General features: G+C 43.9%; 1 protein-coding gene across 2 annotated transcripts in view; it reads left to right on the top strand.

Moving 5' to 3' along the window:
• CLU (clusterin) overlaps positions 1–22,564 on the top strand; it is a 577,758-nt gene that overhangs the window by 553,098 nt on the left and 2,096 nt on the right. For both annotated transcript variants that reach the window (XM_063441969.1, XM_063441968.1), the window contains 5 exons: positions 7,801–7,949; positions 10,109–10,279; positions 11,341–11,761; positions 15,359–15,466; positions 16,118–16,347. In XM_063441969.1, coding sequence (XP_063298039.1) covers positions 7,801–7,949; positions 10,109–10,279; positions 11,341–11,761; positions 15,359–15,466; positions 16,118–16,347 — 1,079 coding nt within the window. The remainder of the gene's footprint in view (positions 1–7,800; positions 7,950–10,108; positions 10,280–11,340; positions 11,762–15,358; positions 15,467–16,117; positions 16,348–22,564) is intronic.

Genomic DNA, 22,564 nt, shown 5'->3' with positions numbered 1-22,564 from the left:
AGGCTCAACTAAAGGTCTACCATCAATGGCCTCAACAGCCAAGGGTGTCTTCCTTAACTGGGATGGGATAGTGTGTTTGGTGAGAAACTTTTGGTCGATAAAACTCTCAGCAGCGCCGGAGTCTATCAATGCCATAGTCTCTAAAGTTCCCTTTTCCCAAGTTAAAGAGACCGGTAATAGGAGTCTATGTTCTTTGTAGTTATGAGTAGAGGACAAAATCGAAACACCCAAGGTCTGTCCTCTAGAGAAACTTAGGTGCGAGCGTTTCCCGGACGACTGGGACAGCTCAAACGTACATGACCTCTGGACCCACAATACATACACAGTCCCTCCCTTCTCCTGTACTGTCTCTCCTCCTCTGAGAGACGAGTAAGGCCTAACTGCATAGGTTCTGAAACCTGTGGAGTTTTGGTTTCAGAAATTTGAAATGATGGTGCTAGTCTAAAGGAAGATTTACCGGTTCTATCTCGAGTATTCTGCCTCTCCCTTAGACGTTCGTCAATACGAGAGATAAAGGAAATTAAGTCCTCCAGGTTCTCGGGAAGCTCTCTTGTCGCTACCTCATCAAGTATTACATCGGATAATCCATTTAAAAATACGTCTATATAGGCCTGTTCATTCCATTTTACCTCTGCCGCCAAAGACCTGAACTCTAGTGCGTAATCCACAAGTGTTTGGTTGTCTTGTCTAAGGCGCAACAGTAACCTGGCTGCATTGACCCTCCTGCCAGGGGGATCAAAAGTTCTTTTAAAAGCAGCTACAAAGGCATTATAGTTATAGACTAATGGATTATCATTCTCCCACAACGGATTAGCCCATCTCAGAGCTTTCTCAATGAGTAAGGTAATAATAAATCCCACTTTTGCCCTATCAGTAGGGTATGAACGGGGCTGTAGCTCGAAATGGATACTGATCTGGTTCAAAAAGCCACGACACCTCTCCGGGGAACCAGCATAACGTACAGGTGGGGTAACTCGGGAAGAAGCACCTACAGTAGCTACCTCTAGCCCTGAACCCACAGAAGAAGCAGATATATTACGCATCTCCTCAGGTGGATTAATAGGACGAGATAGCAGCGCCTGTAGTGCTAGAGCCATCTGATCCATCCTATGATCCATGGCGTCAAACCTAGGATCAGGAGAACCAAGCTGACAATTTGTACCTGCAGGATCCATGGCCCTGTCGTAATGTCAGGATCGGGTCAGGGATCCAACACGCAGAGTACAAAGAGTAGCAGATACGTATACCGGTCCTTAGAATGGCCGGACTTAACGTATAACTACGATAGAATGGTCAGAGACAAGCCGAGGTCGAGGGAACGAGAAGACAGGTAAGCGAGAGACAAGCCGGGTCAAGGATAACAGAAAGACAGGAGAGTAAATACCAAAGCCGGATCAGAACCAAAAGGCAAGAGAATAACAAAGCACTGTGTGACTAGGCGGACTAGAACCACGACAGGGCAATGAGTAAATGAGAGGGCCACTGTTAAGTATCCTGGCTAGAGGGAGAAGACACGCCTCCGGCGAGTCCTGATTCGTCTCCCGAGATTTGAGTGACAGGATGTTCCGGGTTGGCGTCATGACGTCGACCTCCGGTCCTCCTGCTATAAAAGGAAGTGACTCCCTCGCGGCCGGCGTTAGCAAGAACGAGTGAACCGCGAGAGGCCGAGGAGACATGCCGTCCGGACGGATAAACTTCTAAGTCTCTACCTCTCTCAGAGGTAGAGGCTTCAGGTACCCTGACACCGATCCACCATTCGCTGGAACGTAGCCGGGGCATTTTTCATCCCGAATGGCATGACCTTAAATTGGTATAAGCCAAACGGGGTGACAAAGGCCGACTTGGGGACGGCATCCTCGGCCAGGGGAATCTGCCAATAACCCTTGCAGAGGTCTATGGTAGAGAGATAGTTACCCCTGGCTATGCGATCTAATAATTCGTCTACCCGGGGCATGGGGTAAGCGTCAGTGGTAGTCTTTTAATTTAGTCGCCTGTAGTCGACGCAGAACCGAGTGGTTCCGTCTTTCTTGGGAACTAGGACTACGGGAGAGGCCCAGGGACTGTCTGATGGCTCAATGACCCCCAGCTGGGTCATTTCCCGTATTTCCTTCAGCATCCCGTCCCGGACGGCTTCCGGAATACGGTAAGGGGGTTGTCGGAGGGGGGCCTGCCCTGGGGTTTCTACCTTGTGTATGGCCAGGGTGGTGTATCCTGGCTCCTGGGAGAAGGTACTCAGTTTCTCCCATAGGAGCTGTCTAGCTTGTTCTAGCTCCGTAGGGTTCAGTCGTTCTCCCAGCTTCACTAGGCTAACTGGGTCGGGGTGAGTCTCCCTTTCTAGCAGGTCAGGTAGGGGTAAATTTTCGGGGTCATCAGTAGCTGGGGCACAAACCGCGTTAACATCTTCCTGTCGCTCTTGGTATTCCTTCAACATGTTCACATGAAAGGATCGTTGGATCCTTTCATCTGCACAGCTGGCAATAAGGTAGGTGGTATCACAGAGCTGGGCTAAAACCTTGTAAGGACCCTGCCACGCAGCTTGCAGTTTGTTGTCCTTTACCGGTTTTAGCACCAATACCTTCTGCCCTATGTGGAATAGTCGTTGCCGGGCGCCCCTATCGTACCATCGTTTCTGTCGCCCCTGGGCCGCCTGGAGATTCTCCCTTACCAATAGGGAGAGCTGCTCCATGCGGTCCCGGAGCTCTAGGACATATGGCACAATAGGTGTCCCTGCCTGTTCGGTTTCCCCTTCCCAGTGGTCCCGAATGAGATCGAGGGGTCCTCGCACCCTCCTCCCATACAATAACTCAAAGGGGGAAAAACCCGTAGATTCTTGGGGGACCTCCCTATAGGCAAATAGCAGGTGGGGTAAGAATCTTTCCCAGTCTCTGCAACCGTCCGTAAAGGTCCTCAACATCTGTTTGAGAGTCCCATTAAAGCGCTCACAGAGACCGTTAGTTTGGGGGTGGTACGGGGAACTGAGCAGGGGTTTAATGTGGCACACTTTCCATAGCTGTTGTGTGAGTACGGCCGTGAACTGGGTTCCCTGGTCGGATAGGATTTCTTTAGGGAACCCTACCCGAGTGAATATCTTAACCAAGGCCTCTGCCACGGTCTCAGCTTCAATATTTGCCAAAGGTACGGCCTCGGGGTATCGGGTCCCATAGTCTACCACAGTAAGAATGTACTTCTTACCGGACGGGCTATGTCGCGCTAGGGGGCCTACAATGTCGACGGCGACCCTATAGAAAGGTTCCCCAATGATCGGCATCGACATTAATTTGGCCTTTGGGCGATCCCCCCTCTTACCCACCCGTTGGCAAGTGTCACAGGTTCTGCAATATTGTCGCACGTCCCGGTTAAACCCTGGCCAGAAGAAATTCTGGGTAATCCTATGGCCTGTGTGACGTACTCCTAAATGGCCGGCTAAGGGTATATCGTGAGCGATCCTCATGATCTCTTGTCGGTACTTTTTAGGTAGCACTAGTTGCTTCTGTGGGACGGGGTTTTTACCGGTTGCGGGCTCCTGGGGGATCCTATACAGCCTATCCCCCACCCACTCGTAGCTTTCCCCATCCGTCCCTAGTTCCTTTTTGTCAGCCTTTTCCCTATACGTCCGTAGAGTGACGTCTTCCCGTGTCTCCCTCCCGAAAGTCTCAGGGGTATCCCAGTCTAAGGGGGTCTGTCCTAAGGTCACAGTCGGAGGGTTAGATCTTACCTGGGTCTCCACGACCGGCGGGCCGATTCCAATAGCACGAGCCTGAGCTCGGGTGGTGACAGGGCAGGCTCCAGCAGGGCCTTGAGGAGCAAAAGCGGACAACAGCGGGGCTAAGTCATTTCCCAAGAGTACTTCCGCGGGTAGCCCTTTCATCAGGCCCACATTCACTTGGCCAGCTCCCACCCCCCAATCCAAATGCACTCGGGCCGTGGGAAGGCGATGCACCGCACCCCCGGCCACTCTAACGGCCACCGTTTGGCCAGTATGCTCTTTTTCTGGGACCAGATCGTGTTGGATCAATGTCAGGGTGGCCCCAGTGTCTCGTAATCCACTGACAACTTGTCCATTTACTCGGACTGTTTGTCGGTGATGCTGCCGGTTGTCTACGGCAGCCGCATATAGGGGATTGGCCTCGTGTAAAATCTCCCATTGCTCTTCCCCCAGGGGTTGGGCTTCAATGCAATGGGCCCCTGAGGTAAAAGGTCGGGGGTTCCCTTCAGCGGGCTTCCTCCAGGAAGTTTGTCGAGCGGGATCAAGTGGGCATTTGTCTCTCAGGTGACCCACCTGTTGGCACCTATGGCACTGCCGGCGGTCCGGGACACTGGACTGGGTGAAACGGGAGGAAGTGTTGTAGCTAGGTTGAATAGCGGGGGTGGTTGGAGTAGGGCCGATGGGGCGGCTTTCTACTCGGGCAGCTGTCTTTTGGACCGAGAGATCGGGTTTGCGGGCGTCTGCGTACTCGTCGGCCAACCGGGCGGCTTCGGGTAGGGTAAGGGGTCTCCTATCCCGAATCCACTCTCTGAGCTCCTTGTCCACCTTTTCAAAAAAATGCTCCAACAAAAACAACTGTAAAACCTCCTCCGCGGTGGTAGCTTGGCACCCATCCATCCAGTGGCCAGCCGTGCGTTGTAATCGGCAGGCCCATTCGGTGTAGGAGTCACCGGTTTGCTTTCGGGATTCTCGGAAGCGTCTCCGATATGCTTCGGGGGTTACCGCATATCGGGACAATAGAGCCTCTTTTACCAATCGGTAGTTTCCCACCTCATGGTCCGGGATCGCCCGGAAAGCATCACTGGCTCGTCCGGATAATTTGCCAGACAAAATTTTGACCCACTCTTCGGAGGGTACTTTATGCAGGGCACATTGACGTTCAAAGTCCGCTAGGTATTGGTCAATCTCCCCCTCTGCTTCCACAAAATTTTTAAAAGCGGCAAAGTGTACTTTCCTCTTTTCCTCGGGAGTTTGGAAAGTCCCAGCAATTGGACTGGTGCCGGTGGAAGTCTGGCGCCGGTTGGCATCGACTGCCGCAATTACTTGGGTTACAATCCTAGGTGAGGGGTTTGGTCCGTAGTGAGCCAGCCTTACCCTCACCTCATGGTCGAATCGTTCGTCTTCCGGAGTTCGGACCAATGCGATCTCCGGTTCCGGGTTTGGTTCGACACCCAGTTCGCCATTATGCTCAGCTAAGTCCAATGCGACCAACTCTGCCAAAATGTCTCGTTTCTTTTTGTTGCTAGCCGAACGACCACGGCTCTCCAACAAGTCTTTTAGGGTAGATCGTTTCAACCTTCCGTAGTAGGCCTCCATCCTGTTTGCTCTCGGTAGCTGTCCTTCTGGGGTGAAAGAACGATCCCGCCGCTGCCACCAATTGTAGCGGGACCCCGGTGTAGTAGGGGTTTACGCCGCTGAGAAGGTGTCCTTTCCCCCAAGCACGAAGTTAGCTAAGGCATAACAGGTTCCCCATAATTACGACATCCAAGTAATAGCCATCCCCTCCAAGCACGAGACGAGACTCTGTGTTGAGGGTCAAAGTAGGAATACTGTTTATTCTGTAACTCGGGCTTTTATGCCGTACAACAACTCCTCCCCGTATCCGGAGGGGATAATACATTTACAGGGGGAGTCACTCCCACTGTACCAGACAGAATATTTTACAATTATTACAAGTTTTAATACCACACACAATATGCAACGAAAATACATTGTGCTACGTGTATTAGGGAACGGAGATCTAAGGGAACAACATACGTGAAAATCCCCTAGATCGGTTGGGCCGTTCGCCAGATACACGTTTGCACCAATTACGCAGGAACTATACAATATAAACGAAAACTCTCTTTTGGATCCGGTGTCTTTATTTCGGTACTTTGGATCCGTCGACTAGCATGGGCGTACGTTGTCGGTAAGGTCGGAATTCGTTGTGTGGAAAGTTCGGTCATTAGTCCATGCGGTCAAAATGGCCGCGACCCATTGTTCTCTCCACGTGGCGGTGTATACCGTACGGATCCACAAGTACCCGAAATCCACAATAATCCACATACAACGGCAATTCTCCGAGATGGTATCTGTTACTCCAAAAAGGGGTCTGTCACAGTAACCATTGCCCCTCCTCGTTTAGTATGTGTAACCATTGCACCTCCTCGTTTAGTATGTGTAACCATTGCACCTCCTCGTTTAGTATATGTAACCATTGCCCCTCCTCGTTTAGTATGTGTAACCATTGCCCCTCCTCGTTTAGTATGTGTAACCATTGCCCCTCCTCGTTTAGTAGGTGTAACCATTGCACCTCCTCGTTTAGTATGTGTAACCATTGCACCTCCTCGTTTAGTATGTGTAACCATTGCACCTCCTCGTTTAGTATGTGTAACCATTGCACCTCCTCGTTTAGTATGTGTAACCATTACCCCTCCTCGTTTAGTATGTGTAACCATTGCCCCTCCTCGTTTAGTATGTGTAACCATTGCCCCTCCTCGTTTAGTATGTGTAACCATTACCCCTCCTCGTTTAGGATGTGTAACCATTGCCCCTCCTCGTTTAGTATGTGTAACCATTGCCCCTCCTCGTTTAGTATGTGTAACCATTGCACCTCCTCGTTTAGTATGTGTAACCATTGCACCTCCTCGTTTAGTATGTGTAACCATTGCCCCTCCTCGTTTAGTATGTGTAACCATTGCCCCTCCTCGTTTAGTATGTGTAACCATTGCCCCTCCTCGTTTAGTATGTGTAACCATTGCACCTCCTCGTTTAGTATGTGTAACCATTGCACCTCCTCGTTTAGTATGTGTAACCATTGCCCCTCCTCGTTTAGTATGTGTAACCATTGCCCCTCCTCGTTTAGTATGTGTAACCATTGCACCTCCTCGTTTAGTATGTGTAACCATTGCCCCTCCTCGTTTAGGATGTGTAACCATTGCACCTCCTCGTTTAGTATGTGTAACCATTGCCCCTCCTCGTTTAGTATGTGTAACCATTGCCCCTCCTCGTTTAGTATGTGTAACCATTGCCCCTCCTTGTTTAGGATGTGTAACCATTGCACCTCCTCGTTTAGGATGTGTAACCATTGCCCCTCCTCGTTTAGTATGTGTAACCATTGCCCCTCCTCGTTTAGTAGGTGTAACCATTGCCCCTCCTCGTTTAGTATGTGTAACCATTGCCCCTCCTCGTTTAGTATGTGTAACCATTGCACCTCCTCGTTTAGTATGTGTAACCATTGCCACATACCTTTCAAGAACTTGAATGCCTAGGAAGACACACAAGTCCCCTTAAAGACAACACAAGGCTGGTTGTAGGAATTATTCATTGTAACAACTAAAACAAACAAAATATGGGACGGAAATCCCCTTTTTAAGAACTATAACCATAACTGAAATATTGTTATTAATCAATATTACCATATTGATGGTTAGTTTGGACAACAACGCATTTTGAATGGTGCCACAGATCATTTGGTCCAGTTACATAACATTTCTATAATAGAGCCCATCCCTCGCTCAGTCGGTGCTAATGTGTAACATGCGTGTTTTTCATAAGAATGTTGAAGAAAACTGTGCTGATATAACAATCCCAAATTTAACTTCCTGAAGTCAAAGCACTTAAAGATGGAGCAGTGGAATGGACCTTGTTAAGTCAATGGCAGCAAAGACCACCTTCAGTTGATGTACTACATATTCCATCATTTCTTTGAAATATTAAAATTCTCTTGTGTTAAAATTTTTGGATAAATATAAATTTACGAATCTCTTAAAATGTAAATTATGACTTTGCATTATGAGAAACATTAACCAGTTTCTTGTCTCGACCTGTAGACATGTCAGTGCAGGGCAGCAAATACATCACCGAACAGTTTGAAAATGCCATAAATGGGGTGAAAAATATGAAAGTTCTCATGGACAACACAGGGAAAGAACACCAGGAGATTCTGCGCAGTCTGGAGGAAACCAAAAAGAATAAAGAGGTAATAGCATTATTAGTAACTGATTATTTGTGTCTTTTCATTTAAGATATGTTGCAATCTAGTAATTTTTTATATAAATCAGGTTCTGTGTAAACTGATGCAACTAATTAATGTCCTTTTTAACTGTGAAATTAAACTACTTTGGGGTATTTTTATATTTTTGGATATGCTTTTTAAATGTTTTAATATGTTTGGATATTTTGTCAGAACAATTTTTTTTAACAATATTAAAATATCAAAAATATATCATATAAAAATATATAAAAATATTTTTTAAAATATAAAATCAATTTAAAGTTCTTCCACAAATATTAAATAATTTGAAAAGCGTATCCAAAAATATTAACTTGAGGCCTATATTGGATATTGGGTAGCACTAAGCAAACTGTCCTGCACCCTCTCTATATTACACTTAGTAGCCTGCCTTTATGTACCCAGGGAGTCAAATGGAGGGACAATGCCAAGGGACACCAGGCTCTATAGCCAATTCAATGAGAAGAAATGGTTAGAGTGCTTACAGTGACACTTCGGGAATGAAAACATCTGAGATTTAATATCTCATAAAGTTACTTATCTTTTGTCTTGATATTATCTTTATTTATTCTGTGCAATACTATACACGTGCATTATCTGTATGCACACGTCAGAGGTTATAGACAGTATGTATATGGTTTGATGTTGTATAGTGCATGTGTTGTATTTTGTTACCCTGTATATCCAATATATATATATATACCATATGTGCATGTTCTGTTGGAACACTGTATATGTATGTAGTAAGTACACGGTAAACACACATTGATGGTGCATGCATGGTCTGTTTGAACACTGTATATGTGTGTAGTAAGTACACGGTAAATGCACATTGATGGTGCATGCATGGTCTGTTTGAACACTGTATATGTGTGTAGTAAGTACACGGTAAATATACATTGATGGTGCATGCATGGTCTGTTTGAACACTGTATATGTGTGTAGTAAGTACACGGTAAATATACATTGATGGTGCATTCATGGTCTGTTTGAACATTGTATATGTATGTAGTAAGTACACGGTAAATATACATTGATGGTGCATGCATGGTCTGTTTGAACATTGTATATGTATGTAGTAAGTACACGGTAAATACACATTGATGGTGCATTCATGGTCTGTTTGAACACTGTATATGTGTGTAGTAAGTACACGGTAAATGCACATTGATGGTGCATGCATGGTCTGTTTGAACACTGTATATGTGTGTAGTAAGTACACGGTAAATATACATTGATGGTGCATGCATGGTCTGTTTGAACACTGTATATGTGTGTAGTAAGTACACGGTAAATATACATTGATGGTGCATTCATGGTCTGTTTGAACATTGTATATGTATGTAGTAAGTACACGGTAAATATACATTGATGGTGCATGCATGGTCTGTTTGAACATTGTATATGTATGTAGTAAGTACACGGTAAATACACATTGATGGTGCATGCATGGTCTGTTTGAACATTGTATATGTATGTAGTAAGTACACGGTAAATACACATTGATGGTGCATGCATGGTCTGTTTGAACACTGTATATGTATGTAGTAAGTACACGGTAAATACACATTGATGGTGCATGCATGGTCTGTTTGAACACTGTATATGTGTGTAGTACACGGTAAATACACATTGATGGTGCATGCATGGTCTGTTGGAACACTGTATATGTGTGTAGTAAGTACACGGTAAATACACATTGATGGTGCATGCATGGTCTGTTTGAACACTGTATATGTGTGTAGTAAGTACACGGTAAATACACATTGATGGTGCATGCATGGTCTGTTTGAACACTGTATATGTGTGTAGTAAGTACATGGTAAATATACATTGATGGTGCATGCATGGTCTGTTGGAACATTGTATATGTATGTAGTAAGTACACGGTAAATATACATTGATGGTGCATGCATGGTCTGTTTGAACATTGTATATGTGTGTAGTAAGTACATGGTAAATATACATTGATGGTGCATGCATGGTCTGTTTGAACACTGTATATGTGTGTAGTAAGTACACGGTAAATACACATTGATGGTGCATGCATGGTCTGTTTGAACACTATATATCTGCTTCATCTATTGTTCCAATCTCTTTCTATCATTGTCTGTGGTCATTCCCAGGAAGCTCTCAGAAAAGCTTTAGATTCAGAGCAGCAACTTACGGAGAAGCAGGAGGTTTGCAATGAGACCATGCTCGCCTTATGGGAGGAATGCAAACCATGCCTCAAACAGACATGTGTACGATTTTACTCTAAAACATGTAGAAGCGGTTCGGGTCTTGTAGGACGCCAGGTGAGTTCTAAGAAGGAGATTTACATGAAATTGGTTTAATTTTTTTTTTGCTGTCGCAAAATAGTAGAATAATATTACTCTCTGAGTTGGCAGAAAAAAAATGGCTGGAAAATAAGACTGTGATTAGATCAATCCCCCCCCCCCCCCCCCCCCATAGGAAACCATAGAGAGTGCAACGCCACTAAGGATTTACTAGATGGCGCTAGGGGTAAGAGCCAGCCTTGTGGTGTTAATCCTGCAGGCAATAATACCATATGTGTGTTCCCAGTAGACACACAGTGTCAGTCAGGTTACCAAGCAGAGTAACTGGGCAAGTGTGTGGAACTTCAAATTAACCTTTTCAAGAAGAGCTAAAAAGGGGATTTACACGTAGAGATTTATATTCCAAATTTAAACTGCTTAGTAAATAAACTGGAAATAGCATTACAGAATCCGAGTGGATAATAATGATCTAGGACTAAGAAGAAATATAGATAGATAGTATGGACGGTGGAATGTTAAGTTGTATATGAATATTCTACCACCCAGAAAGAAGCCTTCTCACTTGTGTAGTCCCATATTATTTGCTGTGATCTCCCCCAGGGGACATGTTGGCAGTATGGAGATGCCCTGGGAGAAGGATATATACGTTCCAGAAATTCTTCCATCTAGTCACCAGTCAGATTCCTTTATTGGTAAACCAATGGGATTAATGGAAAATCCTGTGAGATCATTGGATCCTCCACAGATCTTCTTGCACATGGGCAATGAGATAAAGTAATCATCTATTGAGCACCACCCAAGAACCTGACTCTTCCATAAAAAAAGATGTGACACTCTGTCCTGATATATGTCACATTAGACGTGGAAACGTTTCCGTCTATCAGGAAGTTCTGGTGGTTTTATTACTGTTGATGCTTTGGTCCAAGAGCATGGTCCCTCGTGGCTCCATATACTACTATATTCTTGGAGAAGTGTTAAAACAACATATTCCTATATTGGATGTTATTAGCTATTATAAGTGCATAATGTGTGATCATGTATTTTTTTTTTATTTACTCATGTATATGATTTCATTGCAGTTTGAAGAATTCTTAAACAGATCTTCTCCGTTTACAATACTGATTAATGGAGAGAAGATAGACGCACTCACTAAGGAGGATGAGGAACAGCACATGACCCTTGAAGATCTGGAGGATGGCTATAGCGTTGTGGAAGACAGCGTGGATAAGATCTTTCAGGATAGCATCAAAGCTTTTGGACAAATGAGACAGATGTTTAATAGTCCCTTCCATAGAAGTTTCTTGGAACCTCAATGGAACCCGTTCCCTATCCAGCGTTTAGGTTTCCCATTTTCAGGCTCAGAAAGACGCAGGGAAAGGTCTCTGCAATTTAACCCATATTTTACTGGAAATTTTGAGTCACTGTTTGAAGCAGCACAGAAAATGATGGAGAGAAATCATCACTTAGCACATCATGGGATGACGTGGAATGGAAGCGAAGGTAATGGAATGGTTACTTTGTGACCACAGTGCTAAAAGATTTCATGATCTGTAGATATAAAAATATTTCGATAGACAGAGACAGCCAGACCACTGATACCATGTGAAGGTGCAACCCCTTCCTTGGTGTTTTGGTTCCTTGGGTTTCTTACCCATGTTCTATTTGAGGGTGCAGGCAGGACGGAAACTAATCACAGCCAAAAGGTTCAGGCCAACTTAGCACCATAACAAACTAAGTTCTACAGCCACAATTTTTTTTTTAAATAAGTAATGACTAGATTTTTATATAACACAATCAAATCATTTATATTTTTATATACTACTCATGCACACAATTTATTTTCTGGTTGGTTGGTAGCACTGTTTATTCTTGGGTTATAACTCAATTTGTTTTGTTTGTTTTTTGGTCATTTTATGTAGAAATTACTCTCACTTTGTTACAGTATCTTATCATGGTTGAACAGTTTCCTTTGACACCTTAAATTTGTAAATCTTGTCTGTCATACGTGCCAAGTAAATCTATGATTATTATAGAAATACTTCCAAGTAGTTTAAATGCCAATTGTAGCGGAGAGGTGGTATAATCCACAGTATCTCCGCTGGGTAACAGGAACAGCATAAAATAATCCAGGCAAATAAATACAGCATACAGCAATCCCGGTAGCGTTGTAAGAATCCTTCCTTCCCAAGAACTAGACGACACATAGGCTGGGAGTCAACTGAGCTTTTAATCACAGGTCACAGTATTTATGGGATTCCCCATGCAAGGGGTTTCCCTACTGACATTACAGGGGTTGTACAGTTGGGGACTACATGGGGAACTTAACAACCTGGACATTTCTCCCATCATGCACTGATGTACGAGAGGGATACTCCCACTAGAATATACAGTTAAGTGGAGTATCCCTCCGTGCAGCAGAACGGACATTTTACACAGAAATACATAACTTTTATAATATTAATCACATTTAAACGAATGGACGTTCGGTAGATAGCTGGGGTCTGAGCGCACATTTCGTGAAAGTACCGCTCAGATCCCAGCATAAATAACCGAACGCCGCACGAAACCAACAATATGTTTAAGTTACTTTCAAACTACCGATTGACTTTAGGGAACCACATTATCGAAGGACCGGGGCTCCAGAACGGCTTGGAAGTCCAGCGGTATTTGTGCCGTCGAGTAGCCGATTTTAGTTCCAGGCACTCGACGACCAAATACCGCTGGGCTAACAAAGGATCCAAGATGGCCGACCGCCGCGTGTTTTTTATTTTTTTTAAACTTGATGTTTTTTAACCTTTTTTTTGGCACATTCTGCGGTGTACTGACCTGTTCACTGCCTTAATGGGATTAACCCAGTCCACGGGACACCCATCATGCAAGGGCTCTCAAGGGTCTACTACATTACCTACAAACAATATAGAGGACAGGAAGTATATTTTATAAGGGTTCTCTGGATCTGCAAACCTTTCTGCCACAAAACTACAAGTTTATAGCGATATCCAAATTAAACTTTACAGTTAGAACTTGGCATTATTTTTATGATATATTTAATGAATAGAGCATCATTTCCCAGGGTTCTGCTGTGATTTCGCCATATCCAAGATGGTCACCACCTCCCACTGTTCCCGGAAGTCGGTAACAGGAGAGATCGCAAGACCCCAATCTTATTCCCACCAGCTGTCGGCCATTTCAGACTCACTCAGTTGGTTGTGAGTACTGATACAGGACGATCACATGTAGGAAACCTCTCCTTCTTTCAGGCTTGGCCATTTTTGCTGCTTCAATCAGTATGGTACCCAATCGGGCTTCATATAGGAGGGGAATTATTAGTTTTATTGTTCTGCCCTTTAGATCAGTGCTCACTATGGCATCTGAGAATAGCTTGGTTGTTATTATTTTGAGTGAGTCTCTGCTAGTTAAAAATGTGCTGCTGAAAATATTTGTATATCACACTTTACACTTTTGCTAATTTACTTGGGTTTTTTTTTTTCTTTTTGTCAAACTTAATTCAAAATTATTTTTTTAATTGTTTTAATTACAACAGTGCATTTTGCTCCAATACTGACCCAAAAATCACTGGCGCTTTTCTTGCTTAGCAAGAGCTGAGAGCAAAACAGAATCCTTTGTACTCAAGTAGTGAACCACTTATTTTTCTAAGATAGAGAAGTGTTATTAAGCGGTTTGTGCTACTGTGCACAATCATTTTTGTGTTTCCAGGATGCTGGTGCACCAATGGTTCCATGGGAATAATGAATTGGGAACCACTGACAAATAAACATTGGTGTCATTGTATTTTGACTGCATGATTAACACACTTCAAATCTTTTATCAGAAAACCCAAGGGATGTCACCATGCATAGACAGTGACTAAAGGCTTCATCTGTCACTTTCTGAGAATTTCCAGATACCCCTTCAGTTCCTTCATCTTTGTTCCTCAACGTGTAATAAAGCTGCATTGTTTGCCTACAGATTTAGAACAAAATCTGGACATTGGAATGAATCAATGAATGAGAAGGGGACAATGGGTTATGCAGAAGTTATTTGTTATCACTTTTACTCGAATTGTCAGCAATGCCATTTTTTTCAACATGAAGATATTATGAGGAGGACATGTGTGGTCATTTCATGGTATCTCAATCAACAACTCATAGTTTGTTTTAATATAGAAACAACCAATACTGGATATTGCAGAACTAGAAAAAGAGCTACAAATTTACTAAAGGGGATAGAAAACATTAGTTATACAGAACTGCTATAAAAAACGCATGTGTTTTCTTTAAAAAAGGCACCTCAGGGAGGATATGGCAGCACTATACAAATATATACAGGGCCAGTACAAACCGCTATGTGCTAACCTGTTCATTAGCAGAAATATACAACAGACAAGAGGTCACCCATTGAGACTGGAAGACAGCAGAGAAAATAGATCTTTACAGTAAGAACAATAAAGACGTGGAATTATCTGCCTATAGAGGTTGTGTTATCAGATTCTACAGATATATATTTTTAAGATGCTTTGATGCTTTTTTGCATAAACAGGATATTCAGGGATATAATCGATATGCATTTGAACAGGTTGTTGATACAAGGAGAAATCTGATTGGCATGTGTCTAAAAACACACCTTAGACTAGAGGCACTTCCTCAATGTTTTTTTGAGGGTCCTAAGTGTTGGTGTCTTCACATAAAGCATTATGATGGTGAATGCCACAGAGAAGCATTGGATTAACTGTTTCTCTGTGAGAAGTATTGGATTGGTGGAAAGTAATATTGTGCCATAGACCACAGTGCTTCTATGAGAGGCATCTGATTGGACCAGAGATCATTAAGTATGATGATCTCACTGAGGGCAAATTGAGGATCTAGCTGGTGGTAGAGTACAGTAGAGTACTAATGTTTTTTTTGTTTTTGTTTTTTTAACCTTTTTAATTTTTTTTTTTTTTTTTTGAGAAAGAAGAGGCCCTAAACCTAAAACTAGTAAGAGACACATGTAACTAAAAAAAATAAATATATAATATTTAGAGTGTTCCTTTTGCCAGCCCAGATAATTTCATTACAAAATGTCCATTAACTCACCGAGTTGTTTTTTACTTCTCAGGAAATGCTACTGATGGCAAGATGGTTTGTCGTGAACTAAGACGCAACTCAGCAGGCTGTCTTAAGCTGCAAGAGAAATGTGAAAAATGCAAGGAGATTCTGGCAATCGGTAAAAACGAGGAACGGTTCAGCGGGGTGCACTAAGTGGTTATAAATATTGATAGAAGTCTGAATGCTAACATCAGCATAATTCACAGCATTGAGAGATAAGACGGTAGAAGGAGGGGAGGCTGAAGCTGTGTTGTGCTGTTGGTATAGGTATAAATTCCATCACGGGTATACTCTTGGCATGGATGCCATGTTGGAGTTCATGCCTAGAGTATCACCGTGATGGGATTTATGAAGCTCCAATTCTATCTTTCTGACATTATTGTGTATCGGAATATACACTCTGCATTAGCCTCACTCAATTAGTTAAATGCTGGATCTGTTTCTAAATATATCTACATATGTAATATGCAATAAATAATTCTAAATACATTTTCTGCTTTAGTATCAAGTATTTGCGTTACTGCATGGGGTGTCTTTCATCACACACAATGCCATTGTGTGATATTTTAAATTCTGTCCGCCTTTCTTTCTTTATTTATTGATTAGTTCTTTCTGTAATGAGCATGATTTACAATAGACTTGTGGTTTTTCAGTGTAGAATTGTTGTTTTTGATTATCTACGGTCCCAATATAGGACAACATGTCATGTACCCCATACCTGCTATTACATCACACTCATTGTTGTTGTTGTTGTTGATGTTGTGTTCAGACTGCTCCGGAATAGATCCAGTACAACAACATTTAAAGGACACATTCATGGACTCTGTGCGCCTAGCAGAAAAATTCACCAAACAATACGATGATCAGCTTCAGGAATTCCGGGACAAGATGCTCAATACAACTGGTCTGCTGGAACGTCTTAATCAGCAGTTTGGGTGGGTGTCGAAGCTTGCCAACATGACCCAAAATGAGAAGAACGGAATATTCCAAATTGCTACTGTAAGTAATGCCCTCACCCAAACAAATCAAAATAAAATGGAACTTGTGTGCAAAAATTTATTCATTTGATATGCAACTGCTTTATTTCAAAGCATCCTGGGTCTTTAGAAAGTCTAAGTGTGTAGATTTGAATTTTATGGCAAGACAGGAGGCTTCATATTTGCTTATCTTTCTTTACTGAAACTCCCAGCAGCAAAGAAACAGTTAACAGCAGTGTAAAAAAGTTTAACCAATCAGAGTGCATCACAGCAATATAAACTGTCATCAGGCTCCTCCCAATTCCTCTTTCTTTGCTGCTTAGCCTCCCAGGTGAGTCTATTCTAATTATACTCCTATTTATGCTCGATTTTTATATATATATATATATATGAGTATATTGCTTTAATATTATATATATTTATTCATTTACCTATTCTAGTATTTTCTCAGCCTTTCTGTGCTTTTACACACTGCTTAGGTGACATGGGCTGACTCCCCAGTCAACCTATAAACACTATTGCCTCTCTTATTTTTTCTACCATACTTGTATTCTTATACTCTCTGTTTAACTGACACACTTTCCCCGCAGCGCCCGGCATTTTGCCGGTCCGCTCCGCTCAGTTTTTTTCCCTCACACACTTCGTGTGTTGCCTTGCGTCTCCATAGAGACGTTTCCCGCCCTTTTCTTTCCGCGGCCATTTCTATTTACCTTTTCCCGGGCTTCCTCTCAGCGCCATCTTGCGGAAATTTTATGCGCGGCGGTTCACTCGCATTTCAGCTCCCACTGCAGAACAACGACCCAGCTATTCGGTAAGTACTTTTTATCCCTTAAAGCCCCAGACCTTTTTATTTTAAATCATTAAGGATACATACTCAAAATTTCTTGACAGGTTTTTTCAACTTAAAAAAATCCTTGCTTGATACTGAGGGTGAACCCCTCAAGCCTTTATTCAGAGGGTGACCCCCTCTAGCCTTCCTTCAAGGGTGACCCCCTTTTTTCTGCCTCTATACAGGGTAATCCCTATTTGATGACACAGGCACATACCTGTTATTTGATTTTGGACATTTCATTGTCCTTCCTCTCTGGGTGAACCCCATTGATGTATTGTGGATGAACCCCACTGTTACAAAAATTACTTTTCTGTATAAGTCCACCGCCTCATTGTAATTAGTTTGTCTGCATACCAAAATTAAAAATAATTAAAAATAATAAAAATTAAAAAAAAAAAAATAATAATTTTAAACTATATATATATATTGTATATTATATTATTCTCTTTGTGGTGACCCCACTGTTATTGACATTATGTCTGATGTGCCAGAACCAGCAGTTTCTGCCGAACTTAAGGCTTGGCTATTCAATGCCATCACTGAATCCATTCCTAAAGCTTTAGCGGCTTTCAGCGAGCAGACAATACCAGCCCCTACGGCGGCCATTACCCAACTCTCAGATTCCGAAGATTCTCACACTTCGGAACATGAAGGAGCCCCTCGCAAACGCCCTTGGAAGGGCGATAGCGCCACCGCCGGTAAGGGCAAAGCGCCCGCTAAACACCCTAGAGTGCCCTATTCAAAACCCAAACATGATAAATTTGACGCATTTGAGGGTTCTACCTCTGATTTTAACCTCCAAGTATTAGACGAATACTACGCAGAACACTCTGATACTGAGGCTCCGCCTCATAAGACATTCCGAGACCTTTATCCATCCGATTCTGCAATTAATGAACCCCTCATACCTCTAGAGGAACTCCAATCGGAGTCTGACCCCATAGATACCTTATTTGACACCTCTGGACGCCCTCTATTTGACCCCAGGTGCATTAAGCACCCTAGATCGGCCGAATGGACACCCCCAGACCACATTGCCAAATACTGTAGAATGTGGCTCCGTCGGCCTTTAGAAAAAGAGGTAAGAGCCAAATTAAGGGCTGAATGCCCACGCCCCACCATCCCAGACAAGGTGGCCAATACACCAGAATTCGACCCCTTCCTTGTGACCTTTCTAACCAAGTCAGGGAAAGACCCCCGTAAAGGTCTAGAACAGGGTCTTAAAACTGCTCAAGACAAGTTGATGGATGTGGCGGGCCCGCTCACACAAATCTTCATTATTGCAGACGAGGCTTTATCAGGTGGCACATTTGACGCACATATGGTGCGAGAGTGGGCACAAAGGGCCTTATGCCTTTTAGGCAACGCCAATGTGGCAATATCAACAGAGCGGCGGATAGCCGTCCTTTATAAAATTGATGCTAAACTTGCCGAACTAGGCACCAAAGAACTTGGTCCAGAAGCTCAAGGCATGTTATTTGGAGACAAGTTCATAAAAGAACTAAGTAAACACGTCTCTGTTTTTACAACACTGACAAAGGCACAATCCTCTATTCGCAAGGTATTTCGCTCTCAGCGTTTTTCTGGAAGAGCTGGTCGCTATAGAGGCCGAGCGACTGGCAGAGCCGCCTTCACAGGCTACAGGCCTCGACCTTCAGACACCTGGAATTCGGGCAATACCCGATTCCAACACAGACAATTTTTTCCCTCTCGCGGAACAATCCGAGGACGTGGATACGCTTCCCTACGCGGTCGCTCTGCTACAGGTAATGGACCTTCCTTATTCTCTTATTCCTATTGCAGGCCGGTTAACCCTTTTTTCCCAACAGTGGTCTCAACTAACTCAGGATCCTTGGATCCTTCAAACGGTGTCCGGGTTCCACCTGGATTTTTCAGTCGAACCAATTCAAAATTCCCTTCCTACCCCAATAAAAATGTCTTTGCTAGACGAGTCGACTCTACGGAGCGAACTCAACGATCTATGCACCAAAGGTGCGATCGAACGAGTTGTGGGCCCACAGGTCTTCGTAAGCAACATGTTTCTGGTAAAGAAAAAATCAGGGGGTCTACGACCAGTCATCAACCTGAAAGATCTGAACAATTTCATCGTATACCGTCACTTCAAAATGGAAGGGATCCATTTATTGAGAGACCTACTCTCCGAGGGAGATTGGTTCTCTCGCTTCGACCTAAAGGATGCATACCTCACGGTGCCGGTAACACCAGCACACCGCTGCCTCCTTCAGTTTCGTTGGGAACAGACACTATGGCAGTTCACCTGCCTCCCCTTCGGCCTATCTTCCGCACCCTGGTGCTTTACCAAACTAATGAAACCAGTGATGGCCTTACTGCGGTCCCAAGGAATCCGCTCCATAATCTATCTGGACGATATCCTTCTCATGGCACAGGACCAGGAAACCCTCCTCCATCATACAAACATGACCTCCGCCCTATTGCAGAATCTTGGCTTCGTGATCAATCACCAGAAATCATCTCTAACACCGTCCCAGACGATACAATTCCTGGGATTCCAGATAGACTCCGTTCAAGCAGTCCTTCAACTTCCGGCACCCAGAATAAAATCCATAAAAAGAGACATTCGGAAGTTACTGATATCACCACACCTTCGCCTACGGGATCTAGCCCGCACCATCGGCTTGCTCTCCGCCTCAATACAGGCTATATTCCCTGCCCCACTGCACTACCGGGCACTGCAACGATTAAAGACCCAATACCTACACCAGTCGACATCTTACGACCAACAGATCACACTCACGGACGAGGCCCGGCTCGAGCTCCATTGGTGGCTACAACATATGGATGCCTGGAATGGAAGAGCCATTTTCGGATCCCAACCAGACTTCATCCTGGAATCAGATGCAAGTTTGCTCGGATGGGGCGCAACCTGCTCGGAAACCTCTACAGGAGGACTCTGGTCCCACTCAGAACGCGCACTTCACATCAACTGCCTCGAACTGATTGCAGGCTCATTTGCAATCCGCAGCTTACACAGGTTACCGGACCCAGCGTGCCTTGCAGTCGATGCCTTCCTACAGAAGTGGCCGATGTCAGGGGCATATGCGTTCCCTCCATTCTCCATGACTCCACGCACGCTACAACTTCTCAGAACTCAAGGTGTCAAGATAACTCTAGTGACCCCGCTATGGCGGGCCCAACCATGGTACCCTTACCTACTGGAAATGTCAGTGGACTTTCCCCTGCTACTACCCTGCACCCACGACCTCCTCAGAGACTCGATAGGCAACTTTCACCCATTGGCGATCCAAGACCATCTCCAACTAGTGGCTTGGACCATTTCAGGGGATCGTGGAATGTCTCAGGCCTTTCGACAACTGCTCAGGGACTCCTTTGGGACTCATGGGCCCCAGGAACCAGACGCTCTTACATCTCTGCATGGCGCCTATGGAGTTGCTGGTACTTGGAAAGGAACCTTGATCCCTTTTCAACACCTATAATTAATATTATTAACTTCCTGTCGTCTTTATTCGACCAGGGTAAATCCTACCGGACCATTAACGTGTTTCGGTCTGCTATTTCTGCAGCGCACGTTCCTATAGAAGGCTCTTCGGTGGGCAAACACCCGTCTGTCTGCAGACTTTTGCGGGGCATCCGCATCGCTAGACCCCCGAATCCCAAATATAATCAATTCTGGGACGTTGCCGTCATGCTCACGTTCTTGGAAGCTTGGCCGGACAACGAAGCGCTTTCCCTACGCCAATTATCAGCCAAATTAGCTCTCCTCCTCTGCTTGGTCTCCTTCCGAAGAGTTTCCGACATCAGGGCTTTCGACTTTCACGCCCTCGATTTCACACCAGAGGGGGTACACTTTCACATCACTAGACGCACTAAGACCAACTCATCTACCGTGAGCTACCCTTACTTCTCGGAGAGACCACTCCTATGCGTAGCCCGGTGCATAAGACACTATATCGCTCGCACTACCCTTCTCAGAGCACCTACCGGGCCCCTCCTGGTATCCTATGTACGGCCTCACAAACCAGTTTCGTGCCCTACCATTGCACGCTGGATCAAATGGCTCCTAGCCCTGGCTGGCATTGATGCATCTTTCGGGGCTCACTCGGTTAGAGGCGCAGCCGCCTCTTCAGCACTCTTAGCTGGAGGTTCCTTAGCGGAAATTCTATCCTTCGCTGATTGGTCTAGAGAATCCACCTTCCGTACCTTTTATTTCAGACACTCTCCTCACGTTTCTCTGTCCTTACTATCTGTGCGTTAAAATAGCAAATATGAAGCCTCCTGTCTTGCCATAAAATTCGGGATTATTCTAGCTCCTAGTGACCGAATAATCTAAATTTTATTAAAGACAGGAGGCGAATATTTTCCCACCCTAGTTTTCTCTTCCCACCCTTCTAGGTAAGTATCCTGTACTACCTCCAATTTCTAACTATGACTTACATCCTCTCTTTCGCTAACCTAGACTCATTAGGTCGTTATTATTATAACCCGTTTCTTATATTATATTTAGCTCATTAAATTCTAGATGGTCATTTACTGTTATACCACTCTGTTATTACCATAGTTAGAGCTTGCACTAAATTGGAAGTCAGTTCACTGCATTTATTTGGTTTTCTTTTGCCAAAGAGACCATACTTTCACGATATTTCTCCTTCCTCCTAGTGTGAAGATCGCTTGCCTTCTGCCTTGACTCTACCTGCGGGTTGATCACTACCTTCATCCTTAAAGATACCTTCACCGTTACCTGTTCATCGTTTTTATGACTACTTTTACATGGTTGACTCTACAGCTGATCGGCTACATCAAGAAAGAGGAATTGGGAGGAGCCTGATGACAGTTTATATTGCTGTGATGCACTCTGATTGGTTAAACTTTTTTACACTGCTGTTAACTGTTTCTTTGCTGCTGGATGTTTCAGTAAAGAAAGATAAGCAAATATTCGCCTCCTGTCTTTAATAAAATTTAGATTATTCGGTCACTAGGAGCTAGAATAATCCCGAATTAAACACAATTCGTGTTTTCCCTTAAACACCTTATTGTTGTCTCAGTTAAGCTTTACAATAAGTGAGTCCTGCATTTCTTATTGAGTACTGAGGGGTCTTTGAAAACTGCAGGGTGTGACTGTTGTAAAGTCTACATTTTCAGCTGTCCGTGCTGGACCACATATAGGATGTGATTCATTGGAACACTGCTTCTGGTTATCAGTTAATTTCCGTCCAAGACTTTATACTCTGTCATGCTGTATTTTAAGCAGTGTTACAGCTTGCTTGAAACCTTGTTGTATTGCACAGCACAACAGGATTATACGGTGCATTTTGGAAATAACAAGAATCTCGCTGAGTTCTGCAGCCTTGTGAATAAAAAAAAAAGTATATTTTAGTATTTTGTTTTTAGTGGAAGTAATCCAATGATA

This window comes from Pelobates fuscus, chromosome 2, assembly GCF_036172605.1.
Source record: "Pelobates fuscus isolate aPelFus1 chromosome 2, aPelFus1.pri, whole genome shotgun sequence".
In the NCBI taxonomy this organism is placed as follows: Eukaryota; Metazoa; Chordata; class Amphibia; order Anura; family Pelobatidae; genus Pelobates; species Pelobates fuscus.
This window is presented reverse-complemented; position numbering and strand designations above follow the sequence as displayed.